Genomic DNA, 15282 nt, shown 5'->3' with positions numbered 1-15282 from the left:
TGCCAACTCCATGTATGGAAGTTTCTGGAGAGTTGGAGTGGGGGGGGGCAAGGTTTGGGGAGGGGAGGAATCTCAGCAGGGTATAATACCATACAGTCCACTCTCCAAGGCAATCATTTGTTCCTGGGGAACTGATCTCTGTATCCAGGAGATCAGTTGTAATTCCTGGAGATCTCTAGGCCCCACCTGGAGATTGGCAATCATACATGGAGACCACAACAGTTTTATACAAAATTTTGCAGTTGACATCTGAGTTGGTACTCAAGAGTCCAGGGATTCATGTGGATCTGCCTGTACTTGCAAGAATGCAGTGATAATTTAATCCCTATAAATGTATTTCCAACAGGCACACAGGGAGTGATTTATTGGGGGCAGACCTTATCGCGTTTACAGAAGCTTCAGTTGCAAAATCTAATCAGAGCTTGGTGGTAGAGTGCTCAGTGAAAGTAACCAGTAATCCTAAAGACAAGGGTTTGAACCCAGGGTGCCTGACATAAAATACTAGAGTAATGTAATACATAGAATAATATTTCAATTTTGGGTATTCATTACAGACTATTTCCTGTCTTTTTAAGAAAGAAAAACCCTCAAAGGCAATCTTAGAGTCCATTCTACCTTTAAGGTGCATAAAAATGTAATGTTAGAATGTGAAGCTGTTCCTCAATTTGCCTTGCAAAGAAGAAAGGCAGAGGCAAACTCTGTCTGTATCCCATTACTCATATATCTAATGGCAAGCGTGACTCCCCAAAATGTCTTTTAAAATTATAATGAGAAGCAGTCCTGGGAGTTTCTAGTTGCATCAACTGGCCTTGCTTGAACCTGCTTGTGAAACCCTACTTGGCTATGACTCATGACACTAGATCAGACTAAAGCCCAGCTCTGTTCCTCATAACAAGAGATTGTTTTCCTTTTTTTCTTCATTACTTTTCCTTCCAATTCAGGAATTGCCTCTGCTGGAAAAGGCAATACCTGCGTTTTTGTTCAAACATAGGAAAACATGCAGGGCCCCTGTTCTTGAACAACTTGAGAAGAACAGAGGAAATAACCAGATGCATTCTCACAATACATCTTGCATCAGTTGTAGACAACTGGTTAAATCACATCCCAGTGTCTGACGCATAGCTGCTGCTGCTGCACTGTAGTGCCCCTGCCCTACCAACCTACTTATTTCTTTGTTTACTTCTTCAAATTTGTTTTCTTTACTTGCCCAGAAACTTGTTGAGCCCCACACAGCAGCTTTAATGTCTGTATTTAGAAGGAGAGTAATATTAATCGGCTTATAGCAAGTTGTGTTCTCCTGACACAAAATCAATAGTAAAAGTATTGCCAGGCTGAGCTTATGTGAATTCTTGCTGTGACAATCCATCTTCTGCTGTGTATACAAAGGGCTTTGTTCTGGATTCCATTACGGAAATTAAATTGGCTTTGAATAGCTTCTGTTTGGATATGGCATGAGGAGAAGGTGCTGCAGTTAAATGTGGAAGCTGAGGGTTGCCAAAATCCAACTGCATGAGGAAATACCTGAGCGAGGATGCATCATAGAAGTCGATAGTTCACATATTTATTTTTGAAGATATAAATAAAACTACTTCTCATTCTTTCACATTCTAAGTTCTTTGAAGAACTGTAATTATCCAAAATCATTCCATCAAACCAGTTCCTTCAACTTTCTGCATATGTCCCTACAACTTGAACTCGTTGCCTAGGGCAATGAAATCCAGTGGCATGCCATTTGGCTTGGGGGCACAGTGGAGTGCTGAAGACTTAGAAGGAACAACCACAACAGTGATTGTTCCTTCCAAGGATAAACTTAAATAAGAGACCTTCCCACCCAGATGCTGAGGGATTCAGGTGGGAACTTCAAGAACCACAGGATCCCAACTTAATATTTGAAAATATTAAAAGACCAAAAGTATCCTATTTGGTTCTTAGTTTTCTGCAGGGCTGCTCAGTCATGTGCTGTGCCCTGGAGCCAAGGAAAAGGACCCCAGGGGGAGAAAGAGACCCTGATGAAAGCAAACACTTATTAAACCGAGGAAAGTAAAAGCTATATGTGTTTATCCTTTTGTCATTATAGGAGAACAGTTGCTGGATATGACGTAGAAAGTCATGCAAAATATCTTTGCACACAAAAATGGGGCTAGCCCAGCCCTTTGACTAGTAATATCACAAAGGGAGTCTAGAAGGGCCTAGAACAGAACAACCTTGTAGAGGAGCATGAAACAATGGAGTAACACAGTTGTATGACCTCATGTAGATTAGAAGAGCTGTCTAACTCGTATTACAATATAAAATGTACTAAGCCCCAGGTGCAAAGAGTGTCTGAAAATGGCAGAAATGTCTAACTTCATGGAAGCTGGCAAAATTACTCAAGGATAAATGTGTTGCTTGAGGGCCATACATTCATATGTATGAAAAACTTAAAATCACTAATTTTACATGCCCTTGGTTAAGATAAGAGGTAGCAAGAATGAACTAACTATTTTTATATATTTTAAGATGTTTCAAACATAGATAACCTTGTCTGGTGTTTGAAGTTATAAGATAATACGTGAGACAAGAATGTGAGCTCCTTTGAAGAGAGACAGATAGCTGTAGAAAAGAGGTGGTTCTGAAACCCTATAAATATGACAAACCTGACTTGATCAGGAGCTTCCTCTTAGAAGGACATCCTTGCCTGTGACCTTTGTATCTTTGGGTAAGATACTTTTTTGGATTCATGTGATCTCTCTCTTTTAATGATCTATGTAACGGATGGTATGATTTTGTTGATTGAATTGATATTAAGACTGCCAAATAATTATGTTTTATTAATGAAGGCTTAGAATGGAAGCAGAGATTCTGCAATAGTATTACTTGCATACAATACCCACTAACTAACCTAGAATGTTATCTGTGGTGTACCTCTTGTGGTGGTGGAGTTAAATTACTTGATGTAGGAAAGCTAACTAGACACTCAGGGCTTCTTAACTGCATGCATATATCTGAATCAGGCCTGACCAGAGTCATGTAGAACACTTTTCTTCTGAGTTTTACTTCTTAGCCAATGCTCTTCATTCCAGTCTCCATTTCTTTATTCCCTTTCCCATTAGAATAAATCTTTTGTTTTTACTGGTCTGGCTACTGGGTTTTTATTCTATAGTTCAGGGATATTCAGCAAAACAATCATTGCTAATCAGAGTGTTGTGGCTTGAGTGAAACCGACTAATCCCTTAAGTTTTTGAAAGCAAATTCTAGGTTTTTGGCAGTGTTCCATTTTCCCTTTTCCCTCTCCATATCTGGGTGGGGGGAAGAGTCTACTCTCCAGTCACCATAATTCATATTGCAGAGAAAAGTGTATTAGTGCTGCTAGGGCCCCACTATGTATAGAGTGCCGAGAGTCTATATCAGTCACAATATACTAATGATTAAATGTTTGAGGCTGTTTGGTATAATTTACCATAGTGGTAATGGAGAGTGACTTAGTACTATGAGTTCCTGGATGCAGCAATATACTATAACAATGTGATCAAACGATGAATGGGAGCTGGCAAGCCTGAACTATGCGCAGCTGCAGTAGCCAAAAAAAAAAAAGTGATTCACTAATGGAGGATACTTTATATTGATCAAACAGGTGTAGGATAATGCAGCTTGTTTTCTGAGGACATCGTAAATGTTTTCACAGTGGGCAAGAAGAATGTAAAAAAATATTGTTATGGAACAGTTGCTGTCAAATTGGAGAAGGGGTTATGGGGAGCAGAAATCTGTGAATAGTTGGTCTTGCTATATGGCCCAAGAAATCTTGACAACTGGAAAACAACAGTTCACAGAAAGCCAATCCAACCATCTTTTTTTTGCTCAATCTCACCCAGTTCCCCTCCTTACTATATAGCTAGGGTTGCCAGGTCCCTTGAGTCCCCGGGTGGGAGACTGGGAGTCTGGCACTTACCCCTCACCGGCTTCTGAATCTGCATGCGAGCACTCCCAGCAAGCGTGATTACATCACTTCTGGGAAGTGATGTTATTACGTGGGCCTGGGAGTATTCCTGTGCTTGCCGAAGGGCTGAATCACCCCCCATGGGCCCGATTCAGCCCAAAATGGGCCCATTGTGGAGTTGAATCCCCCCTGTGGGTCTGATTCAGCCTGAAACGGGCCTGTTGCGGAGCATGGGAGCACACTGTGGCAGGTCACAGGGGCGTGCTGCACTGCCTGGGGGGTGCTGCACCGCTGGGGGAACCCTGGGGGGGCGCCCCTCCACTGGCCAGGTAAGTGGGTGTGGGGAAGGAGGTGGGAGCAGGGGATCCCCTGCCGTTGGCGGGGGAATGGCAAGCCTAACTATAGCCCCTGTCCCATGTGGATTTTGTTCATGTAGTTCAAAGGGGACCCTTCTGTCCTTTTCCAGCAGCAGAAAAACTGGAATCCCAATCCCTATCGACATCACTGTGCAGTGAGCAGTGCAAGCTGAGCCCCATTGATTAGAATGTAGAAGTGGAAAATGGGTATAGAAGTTATGTAAAACAGGTATCTTTTAGGGTACAATCCAAAGAACACTTACTTAACTAGAACTTGTGTGTGTTATGTTCCTTCAAGTCGCCTCCTACCCATGGCAACCCTATGAATGAAAGACCTCCAAAACATCCTATCATTAACAGACTTGCTCAGATCTTACAAACTGGAGGATGTGACTTCCTTTATTGAGTCAAGCCATTTTCTTTTAGGTTTTCTTTTCCTACTGCCTTCCACTTTCCCTGACATTATTGACTTTTCCAGAGAATCTTGTTTTCTCATGATGTGACCAAAGTACGATGGCCTTAGTTTTGTCATTTTAGCTTCTAGGTTGAATTCAGGCTTGTATTGATCTAGTATCCATTTATTGGTCTTTTTGGCTGTCCGTGGTATCCGCAAAACTCTCCTCCAGCACCACATTTCAAATGAATCTTCCTGTCAGCTTTCTTCACTGTCCAACTTTCACATCCATACATAGTAATGGCGAATATACTATAGTTTGGATTATCTTGATCTTGGTCCCCAGTAACACATCCTTATCCTTAGGGATGTTTTCTGGTTCCTTCAGGGCTGCTCTTCCAAGTCTCAGTCTCCTTCTGAATTCTTCATTGCAGTCTCCCTGTTGGTTGAAGGTTGAGCCACGGAATAGACAATCTTGAACTATTTCAATTTCCTCATTGTCACCTTTAAAATTGTGTAATTCCTCAGTAGTCATTACTTTTGTCTTCTTGATGTTCAGCTGTAATCCTGCTTTGGCACTTTCTCCTTTAACCTTCATCAGTATATATGGAACGAGAAATGCCAGATGTTCAAGCTGGATTCAGAAAAGGAAGAGGCATCAGAGATCACATTGCAAATTTATGATGGCTAATGGAACATGCCAGGGAATTTCAGAAGAAAATCAACCTATGTTTTATAGCAAAGCTTTTGACTGTGTGGACTATGAAAAGCTATGGGAAATCTTAAAAGAAATGAGTGTGCCACAACATCTGATTGTTTTGATGAGCAACCTGTACTCCGGACAAGAGGCTACTGTCAGGACTGAATATGGGGAAACAGAATGGTTTCCATTTGGCAAAGGTGTCAAACAAGGATGCATGTTATTTCCCTACCTGTTCAACCTCTATGCAGAGCATATCATAAAGAAAACTGGATTAGATCTAGAAGAAGGTGGAGTGAAAATTGGTGGAAGGAACATTAACAGTTTGAGATATGCAGATGACACCACGGTACTGGCAGTGAAGACTTGAAATGAGTGAACTAGAATTTAGGTCAACTAAAATTTGGCACATTCACCAGAATAATTTTTTAACAACAATTTAAGTTGGAAAATTTTTGACATCTTGAACATAAGCAAAATCTAAAATAAACTAAAATGTACAGGTCTTCAGATATGCCTACAATAAATTCCCAAGGAATTTACTTGTGCTTTAAATCTTCTGGACTGTATTCAATAAATATGGTGGGTTTGTTTCCATTTCTTTGTTTGATTGCTTTTCTTTTTCTACATTTTGACATTGTATTTTCAAGCAGGCCACTGCACCCATGAGGGCTCATAATTCACTAATGACAGATGGAAATGCTTCGCAGGGGGGGTGCTCATCTGTCACCTGCCCCAAATAGACATTTTTTTGATAAAAATTTTATTGGATGGGTTAACATACAATCAAATTAAAAGCAACTACATTTCTTTTCAGTTCCCATAGGTATATGTTCCCCACCCCTCCCCTCCCCCCTTTCAATGTTGACTTCCAACAGCACTCCAACCCCCCATTTTCTGATCATATTTCTACACTATAATTATTAGTCTGTTACTACTGGTAAAGATCTAAAGTATATCTTATCTTATTTAATATACTTCAAAAGACCACAATTGTCCTTTGACATTCCATTTTCTTTCTAAGTACTTTCTCATTTTCTTCCAATCTTTGAAAAATCCCTTTGGATCTTGATCTCTCAGTTTTCTCGTTAATTTGTCCATTTCAGCCATGTACAACAGTTTTCGTATCCATTCTTCAATTTCTGGTGTTTCTTCTCTCTTCCAGTATTGTGCATATAATATTCTTGCCGCTGTTATCATTTAGTACAATAATATCCTATCATTTCTATTAACGTCTTCCAAGTGTAAAGATAACTGCAACATTTCTGGATTTTTAACAACATTATACTGGAGTATTAAAGACATCTCGGCACATATTCTAGCCCAAAAGTCTCTAGCCTTGCCGCAAGTCCACCACATATGAAATAGAGAACTTTCATGCTCCTTACATTTCCAACACTTATTAGACAGCTGTTTATTAGCTATGGCTAATTTTTTCGGTGTTAAATACCATCTATATAACATTTTATAGCCATTCTCTTTAATATTGGTACATGTTGAAATGTTTAAGGTATTTTTCCACAATTGCTCCCATGCCTCCATCGTTATTTCATTATTACAATTTATCGCCCACTTTATCATTTGAACCTTGACTGTCTCATCTTCTGTAAACCACTTTAATAACAGTTTATACATTTTAGAGATTGCTTTATTGTTATCCCCTAACAAAAGTTCTTCTAACTCTAAATTTTTAATTCTAAAACCTGTCTTCCTTTGATCTGAGTCAAATAAATCCTTGATCTGTCAATATTGTTGCCAGCCGTATTTGAATTGCAATTCCTCATTTGGTTTGAGTTTTAGCTCCTTATCTTCTATTTCTGTTAATTCTTTAAAGGTAAGCCATTCTTTTCCTTTGTATTCCAAGTTCGGGTTAATCACTTCAGCTGGTACAATCCACAATGGTTTCTCCTGATCAATGTACTTTTTATATTTCATCCAGGTTAAAAACAAAGTTCTTCTCAAACAGTGGTGCTGGAACATTGCATCCATTTTGTGTTTATCGTACCACAAATATGCATGCCATCCAAAAAGTTTATTGTAGCCTTCCAATATTAACAGTTTATGATTGGATAAAGACACCCATTCTTTTAGTCATACTAAACATATTGCCTCATGGTATAGTCGAAGATCAGGTAACTGCATTCCACCTCTTTCCTTAACATCACAAAGTACTTTCATTTTTACTCTAGGTTTTTTTCCTCCCCACACAAATTCCGATATTTTCCTCTGCCATTTTTCAAATTGTTTTTTGTCTTTAACAATTGGTATCGTTTGCATTAGGAACATAATTCTAGGCAACACGTTCATTTTAACTGTGGCAATCCGACTTAACCATGATAAGTTTAATTTGTTCCATTTTATCATATCCCTTTCAATTTGTGTCCAGAGCTTTTCATAGTTATATTTAAATAAATCAATATTTTTAGCTGTCAGTTCTATTCCCAAATATTTAGTTTTGTGTACCACTTCACATTCTGTTACTTCCCTCAATTCTTGTTGCTTCTTCTTTGTTATGTTTTTGGTTATTATTTTAGACTTTTATTTATATAGAAACCTGCCAAGTCTCCAAATTCTTTAATTCTGTCCAGCAATCTTGGCAGAGTTTGTAGTGGATCTTCTACTATGAACATCACGTCATCTGCAAAAGCTCTTAACTTATATGAAGATCCCTTTATTTTGATTCCTTTTATATTCTCATCCTCTCTGATCTGCCTTAATAATATTTCTAAGACCATAACAAACAACAGCGGTGATAGTGGACAACCTTGTCTTGTTCCTTTTCTTATTTCAAACTTCTCTGTCAAGTCATTGTTAACACAAATTGTCGCTTTCTGTTCTTTATAAATTGACTTTACTGCTTTTATAAATTCTTTACCTAAATCCATCTTCTCCATCGATGCAAACATGAAGTCCCAATTCAAATTGTCAAAGGCCTTCTCTGCATCCGCAAAGAAGAGTGCAACTTCCTTATCTGGACGTTTATCAAAATACTCAGTGGCATTTATAACCACCCTCAGATTGTCTTTTAGTTGTCTATTTGGTAGAAATCCAGCCTGATCCTCTCCTACAAAGTCCATTAGCCATATTTTAAGTCTATCTGCCAATATTCTTGCAAATGTTTTGTAATCATTGTTTATCAACAAAATTGGTCTATAATTTTTGACATCAGTCAAGTCCTGTAATTCCTTCGGTATCAAGGCAATACTCATTTCATTCCATGTATCTGGAAGTCCTTTTCCTTGCAATATATCATTCATTATAGTTTTTAATACTAGTACAAGGTCTTCCTTCATTACTTTGTAAAATTTAGCTGTTATCCCATCTGGTCCTGGTGCTTTACCAATCTTTGCTGCATCTATTGCCTGTGTAATTTCTTCTTCTGTTATTGGAGCATTTAACCTCTCCTTCATATTTGTTGGTATCATTGGTAAGTCTATTCTCTGTAGATATTGATCAATACTCTTCTGAGTTACTGCCTTCCTTTGAAATAATTTCGCATAATATTTATAAAAGGCTTGCTTAATTGTTTGATAATCTTTTCAAACAATAATCTTTTCGTTCTTTTCCTTCTTCGATTATTCTGTTAATTATTTTATTCTCTCTCTTTTTTTTCAGTTGCCAGGCTAGGTACTTTCCTGGCTTATTTGCTCCTTCAAATGACTTTTGCTGTAATGTCTTCAATTTCCATTCTAATTCCTTATTTGCAATAGCTCTTATTTGCTCCTGCAGTATTTTGATTTCTTGTATTATGGTTTTTTCCCCCGGGTTTTTCTTTAATTCTTGTTCTTTTTTATGTAGTTTCTCCTGTATCTCTTGCCATTTCTCTTGTTTTTTCTTCTTGTCCTTGTTATTTAATGTAATTAAAATTCCTCTTACTACTGCCTTGTATGCATCCCATACCATCTGGGTTGAAACTTCATTGTTATTATTGATTTGAAAGAATTGCTTTGTTTCTTCCTTTATATATTCCATATTATCCTGGTCTTGCAATAAATCCTCATTTATTCTCCATCGCAGTTTTTTCTGCCCCATTGTAGACATTTGATCTGCCCCAAATAGACATTTGATCTGTTTTCTCCGGAGCCCTCCCCACCTTGATTTTTGTCGTTCCTAGGGTTGCCAACTCTGGCTTGTGCAATTCCTGGAAATTTGGGGGTGGTGACTGGGGAAGATGGAGCTTGGAGACTGGAGTAGGTTTGCTAGGTCACCTGGAGCCCAGCCTGGGGAACAGGGAGGTCATGGGGACAGCCATGCAGGCAGGACTGACTTTGAAGTAGGAATTGCTTCAAATTGCTTCAGATGTCAAATCTCTCCTGACTAGGTAGCTTTAAGCAAGTCACCATCCATAGTCCTCTAACTGCAATTTTAAGATAATAATACCGACCTACTGTGTAGAGCTATTGTAAGAATGATTGGGATGTTGTATGTGAAGCACTTTGGCCATTCAGGAGCACTATATAAATGTTAAATATTCGTAGTGTGATATAACCACTTGCTATTTGCAGGATGAAGTGGAAAATGCTGGTGGGTTCAATCGGACGAATGGAGAGATCCTTTGAGATCACCCTGCTGTATTCAAGCTGTGAAAAAAGGAGTTCTGGTCTTGTGGCATTGGGGTCTCTGCAGCTAAGAAATTGCTTTCATGGTATGTCGTAGTACAACTCGTGCAGAAAGTCTAGAGATTTGTTTTGTATAATTACTTAGCTAGAGGAACCTCAGGTTTGGTTAAGCATCCAAGCAACAACAGCAGACTCAGAAACATGCAGTGAAGTAAATGGCTGAAAGCTATGATTATTAAATTGACTGCTACTTATAAGAAAATTATTTTTGCAGAAAGGAATCCTTAAGACCAAAACATTTTAGTTATATTCTAAAGTATATAAACAGAGAAAAGGGCCAACTTGTCTTTATGTTGTAACTATGTCAATATAGCATATGTAATACAGGTATTTTCCTTAATTAAATTAAGTACAAATTAAATCAAGTCCAAAACTGCATTGAAATTTTAATTTCCCAGTTCTCAATAACTGTAAACACAAGAAATGTAATTTTAATGGAGGTTTACAAGCAATTAAAACAGCACATTGGTGAATACATTTCTGGCTTCATTGGATTTTTAAAATTCTCCTTTATTGCCCTTCTCGATCTCCTTTCCCTGTTTTATTTTTTAAAACTATATCCTAAGTAAGGGATTTATTCTTCCTGTGGGTCAAATACTTTAAATTCTTATACCAGAGAATGGTTTAGTGCAAAATTTATAGAAATGGAAGGGACCAGAAATTATTTAAGCTGAACCAGATGATTTATCAACATACCATTGAATTGTATAATGCAGATGCAAAGACATATGATGACAGGATGAGGGGTGTAGGTAATAATTTTTGCTTATTGATAACCCAACGGACACCCCAAGGGAATCTCATGGCGGGAAGCAGTGGTAAATTCACCACCTGCAAAGGTCACTTCTTTGTTATCCACAAACTGAACTAACTTATCTTCTCAGTATGAAATAATTTGCTGTCTGTCTAGAAAAAAAACCCTTCCAGTTCTAAATACAAATTTCCGTGAAGAAATCAAAATCTATATGACAGCCTTTAAAAAAAAGCGTTTTTGTCCTGAGTCTGCAACTTTTCAATGCTGGTTCACTCTACCCTACAGTAAGGGCTGGTTCACTCTTTTTCATCATTCTCTTTGACTATATCATAGTTTGCATATGTGAATCAGCTATCATAAATTAATTACTGTCGAGCTTTCATAGTAGATGTCAATTCAAAAATAGCCCTTTCCATAGTCACCTCAGATCCAGAAAGTGACCATAATACAAAATTATATTCAGCCCCCAAATATTTGGTGCATTTTGTGTGATTGTAGCCCCACCTGTTGGGGTTTCAATAGATCAGGGGACTGCTGAACTCAAACCCATGTCACAAAGTGAGGAGTGCTCCTTTCTGCAGGTTACTTTGCCAGCTCTGCAGGAGCTTTTGCATATAGATGCTTTCAGTTCATTACAAGAATTCACTTTTCATCAAGAAGCCCCATTTATGGTGTCATCTTCCACTGCTTTCATTGTCATATGACTAAAGAAGAAAAGGCTCATAATGGAGCACTCACAGTCTTCCTCAAGACATTTGTTTTGACTCTCCAAGCTCTGTTATTTTCCTCATAGACAAAGATGAGCCGCATCTTCCTGAATACGGCACGGGTTCCAGTGACCCTTGCCCTCACGGAGGCTGCATCAGCCACCTGTGGGTGTGTGATTTTGACAGTGATTGCACCAGCAAGGAAGGTGATAGATCCATCTGTGGTGAGTGTAAATCTATTTTTCCCTACTGTATCTTTCAGGAGGTTTCTGTTTGTCAGATTAGTTGTGTAATGTTTTCAAATTCAGCCCCTCCTGCCTTTCTAGTTCCCAAAGACAGCAAGGAAAAACAACTTCAGTAAGTGGGAGCAGCACAGGCTCCAGTGCCTTTAGCTGAATGTCTCCCTCCTCTGTAGAGAACCCCTCCCCAACAAGAAGTCACCGGATATCATTCTGCTCTGGGTCTTTGTCCCCCCCATATTTCATGCTGGTACCCTCAGCTACTTTCCAGCTAGGTTGTTGCCAGCTGCACCACAGGCTGCGGCAATCAAGAGACCTCAATTGTAAGTTTGTTTTTTGAGGTGATCTTACTATGGTTTCATGAAACTTTGTATTTTAATATTCTTGGGGAGGGGTGTAATATGTCTTGGGGGAACTTGCATAAGAGCAGATGGTAGAATATAAATACAAAAATAAATAATTACGTAAAAATAAACTTGGTTGTAGCAATGAAGGCTAAATTACAGGGCATTGTATATAGAACAGGATGAAATGAGACCCAAAGCAACGTAGAAATGAAGGCTTTTGTTTCCTTGCCAAATTCAATAAGAGAAAGAACAGTTCAATATATAACACTCACCCTCTTTTTATTTTCCATACTAAGTTTTTTGTTCCCCACCCCCACTTTTCTTCACAGAAAATCTCCCAGAGGGAGCACACTGTTCTTTTGAGGAAGGTGACTGTGGATGGACATTGGAAGGCAACGTCAATTGTTCCTGGTCTATTAAAGGCTTTCCAAAATTGTATAAAGATCTGAATGGAGGCTCTGCCTTGCATGCTACTAAAGGTACGCTCCATTCTCCAGTTTGAATAGCGAACCAACAAAGGGAACCCCCTGGCTATACAGACAACTCAGGCACAACAACCAGGGTCACAAAAATTAATCACGCAAGGTTGATATAAATTTTTATATTATATCCAAAGTGCAAAAGTGCAATATATATCAAACAAGATTTAAAGTGCATATATATACAAGAAGAGGTAGTCTATCGGGTTGCAATAAATATATTTCTATATACAATAAATATTCTGGTGGTGGGAGAGTGTAGACAGATGGAAGCATGCACACGGAAAATGTCCATATGTCCAAGAGTAGAAAAAGGACGTGTCCAAAGACACCTAGCCGACGGGCTACAGCTTGCTATTTCCAATTCCCGTTTTGGTCTTTCTTCATCCTGGGCTAGACTCTATGGACTATAGTCTAGCCCAGGATGAAGAAAGACCGAAACGGGAATTGGAAATAGCAAGCTGTAGCCCGTCAGCTAGGTGTCTTTGGACACGTCCTTTTTCTACTCTTGGACATATGGACATTTTCCGTGTGCATGCTTCCATCTGTCTACACTCTCCCACCACCAGAATATTTATTGTATATAGAAATATATTTATTGCAACCCGATTGTATATATATGCACTTTAAATCTTGTTTGATATATATTGCACTTTTGCACTTTTGCACTTCGGATATAATATAAAAATTTATATCAACCTTGCATGATTAATTTTTGTGACCCTGGTTGTTGTGCCATTCTCCAGTTTGGCTTGATATATAGAGTTATGATAAAGGAGCAGTGACAGAGAATGAGTGAGTGACTTGTCCTTCCTGTTTCCATTATTCTAGGTCACATCAAAAAAATTGGGGATGGGGGTCATACACATCTCCACCCACCCTTGCATGAAGGCTGACAGGAGAGGAAGGGTAAATCCACACGCCCTTGGCGCATCCCAGCATTGCGCTAAATGTTCACTAAACACCCTGAAGTGTAGCGTCTTTCTAGCGCAATTTCAGAAATCGCACTGGAAAGATGCTATACTGGGATGCTCTGGAGGCGTGTGGATTTGCCCGAAGTCTGGGTCATATATTTTCTCTGCACCGCTCCACTGGAATAGCTGAAATAACCTATAGCTTTTTGAAAAATTATTTCAAGGGGTTTGGAGTAATTTTGTCAAATGTTTTCTGAAACCTGAGTTAGCCCAATAGTGTAAAGTAGTCAGTTTTGAAGTTGACATTTTAATCATGGTCCGAAGGGTTAAGTTCTATATCAAAGTATCAAACAAGTTGGTGGTCTGTGAGGAATGCTGGCTGGGCTCAATATTTCTTCTTGTCCAACGCAATTGTTGCAGGAGGGGACGTAATGTTGGTGGGAGAACTGGGGTGGAGGAGGAGGGTTGTTTCGCTGCTGTTGACTCTGCAGGGATTTAACACTAGCTGTACAGCAGCTGAGGGAGTATCCCTCTTCTCCCTGTCTTACACAGTTCAGCCTTTGTCAGTCAGAAATGGGGTTTTTATTTATTTAAAATATTTGTACCCAGCTCTTTCTTTTAAGAGACAGCATACAGAATTCCAATAAAACAGTAAAAACCAGCAGCACAGAAACATTAAAAGTGGAGTAAAAACCATGTCAGAGTAATATTTATCTTTATACTTTGAAGTTCCCAGAATATTCAGGAACCATCACAGCCAGCAATAAGCTCTGAAACCCCTCAACTATGTGGAAGATAGTTCCACCCATGGTCTTGTTGTACTGTGAATCATTAAGTGACATTAAGTAAGGAATTGTTACACTGAATTCAATGGTAGATTATCCCACAGGCTGATTCAGCTTCATAGTATTTTGCAGGAAAAGCACCTTGAGGGAAGAGTGCCAACTATAGAAATAAATGGGTGAAAACTTTTTAGATTCTGCTGGGCCTCTCAACAACTTTTATTAAGTCTTGGGACAAATTTTCCTGTGGGTTCAGACAAAGTAAAACTCCAGATCCTCTCTAAGAGCCCAATTGAAACATCTTTTTTGCAGGTCAGTTGCTGTATCTGCGTGCAGACAGTGATCATACAGATGCTGCTGCCAGAGCTTATAGCGCCAGTCTGCCAGCCAGCCTTGCCAGCAGAGCCTACCAGGTATATTGGTCCTCTTATCCATACGTAACTGATCATCTCAGCATGGAACTGTTTTGCCATATTAAATCTAGTTTCATGTATTTATTTATTAAGAAAATGTATAGGCTACCTTTTCAGGTTACAACTATTTCTGTTTCAAACAGCTCTGGCCACTAGTTGTTTTTTGAAGCCTGAAAGTGAAATTTTCTTTTTGAGTTATGGAGAAAATTTAAATAGAATACTATAAGGATTCTTTTTAAGGTTAGTTAACATGGAGTCCGATATTATCTTTGACTTGAGAAAGTTTTGTTCTGTCCCATGAATGATTCATAAGTACTTGCTTAATTTGGAAGAAAGAATATTCTATAAAAATTGAATATTATTGCTGCTACCTCTACTATATAGCACTTACATTGCATCCGATACATGTTAGATGCTGAGAGATGATTTCTCCCTTCAGTCAAGTGCAGGAGACTGGATTGCCTGCTGTGCTATTTGTACTCTCCAATTTCATTATCATGCTGTACAGGTTCCGAAATTGGTATGGGTATAGAATTCAGCCTCCCAAGAAATTTCAAGTTGTCTAGTCTGGCAGAAGAGGAATAAATTATATGAAATAAGCTAGTATGTTGTACAATTTTTGAATCTATACAGCTGCCAAAATTGAGCTTTTCTTGATCCAA

At 38.8% G+C, this 15282-nt stretch overlaps 1 protein-coding gene across 1 annotated transcript in view; it reads left to right on the top strand.

The window, feature by feature from the left end:
- Positions 1-15282, top strand: part of LTK (leukocyte receptor tyrosine kinase) — a 171046-nt gene that overhangs the window by 58264 nt on the left and 97500 nt on the right. Inside the window, exons 5-8 of the mRNA XM_054969925.1 lie at positions 9872-10011; positions 11533-11670; positions 12362-12511; positions 14520-14620. Coding sequence (XP_054825900.1) covers positions 9872-10011; positions 11533-11670; positions 12362-12511; positions 14520-14620 — 529 coding nt within the window. The remainder of the gene's footprint in view (positions 1-9871; positions 10012-11532; positions 11671-12361; positions 12512-14519; positions 14621-15282) is intronic.

This window comes from Eublepharis macularius, chromosome 2 (genome assembly GCF_028583425.1).
Source record: "Eublepharis macularius isolate TG4126 chromosome 2, MPM_Emac_v1.0, whole genome shotgun sequence".
Lineage (NCBI taxonomy): Eukaryota > Metazoa > Chordata > Lepidosauria > Squamata > Eublepharidae > Eublepharis > Eublepharis macularius.
Note: the sequence above shows the minus strand (reverse complement) of the source record. Positions and strands in the feature narration are given on the sequence as shown.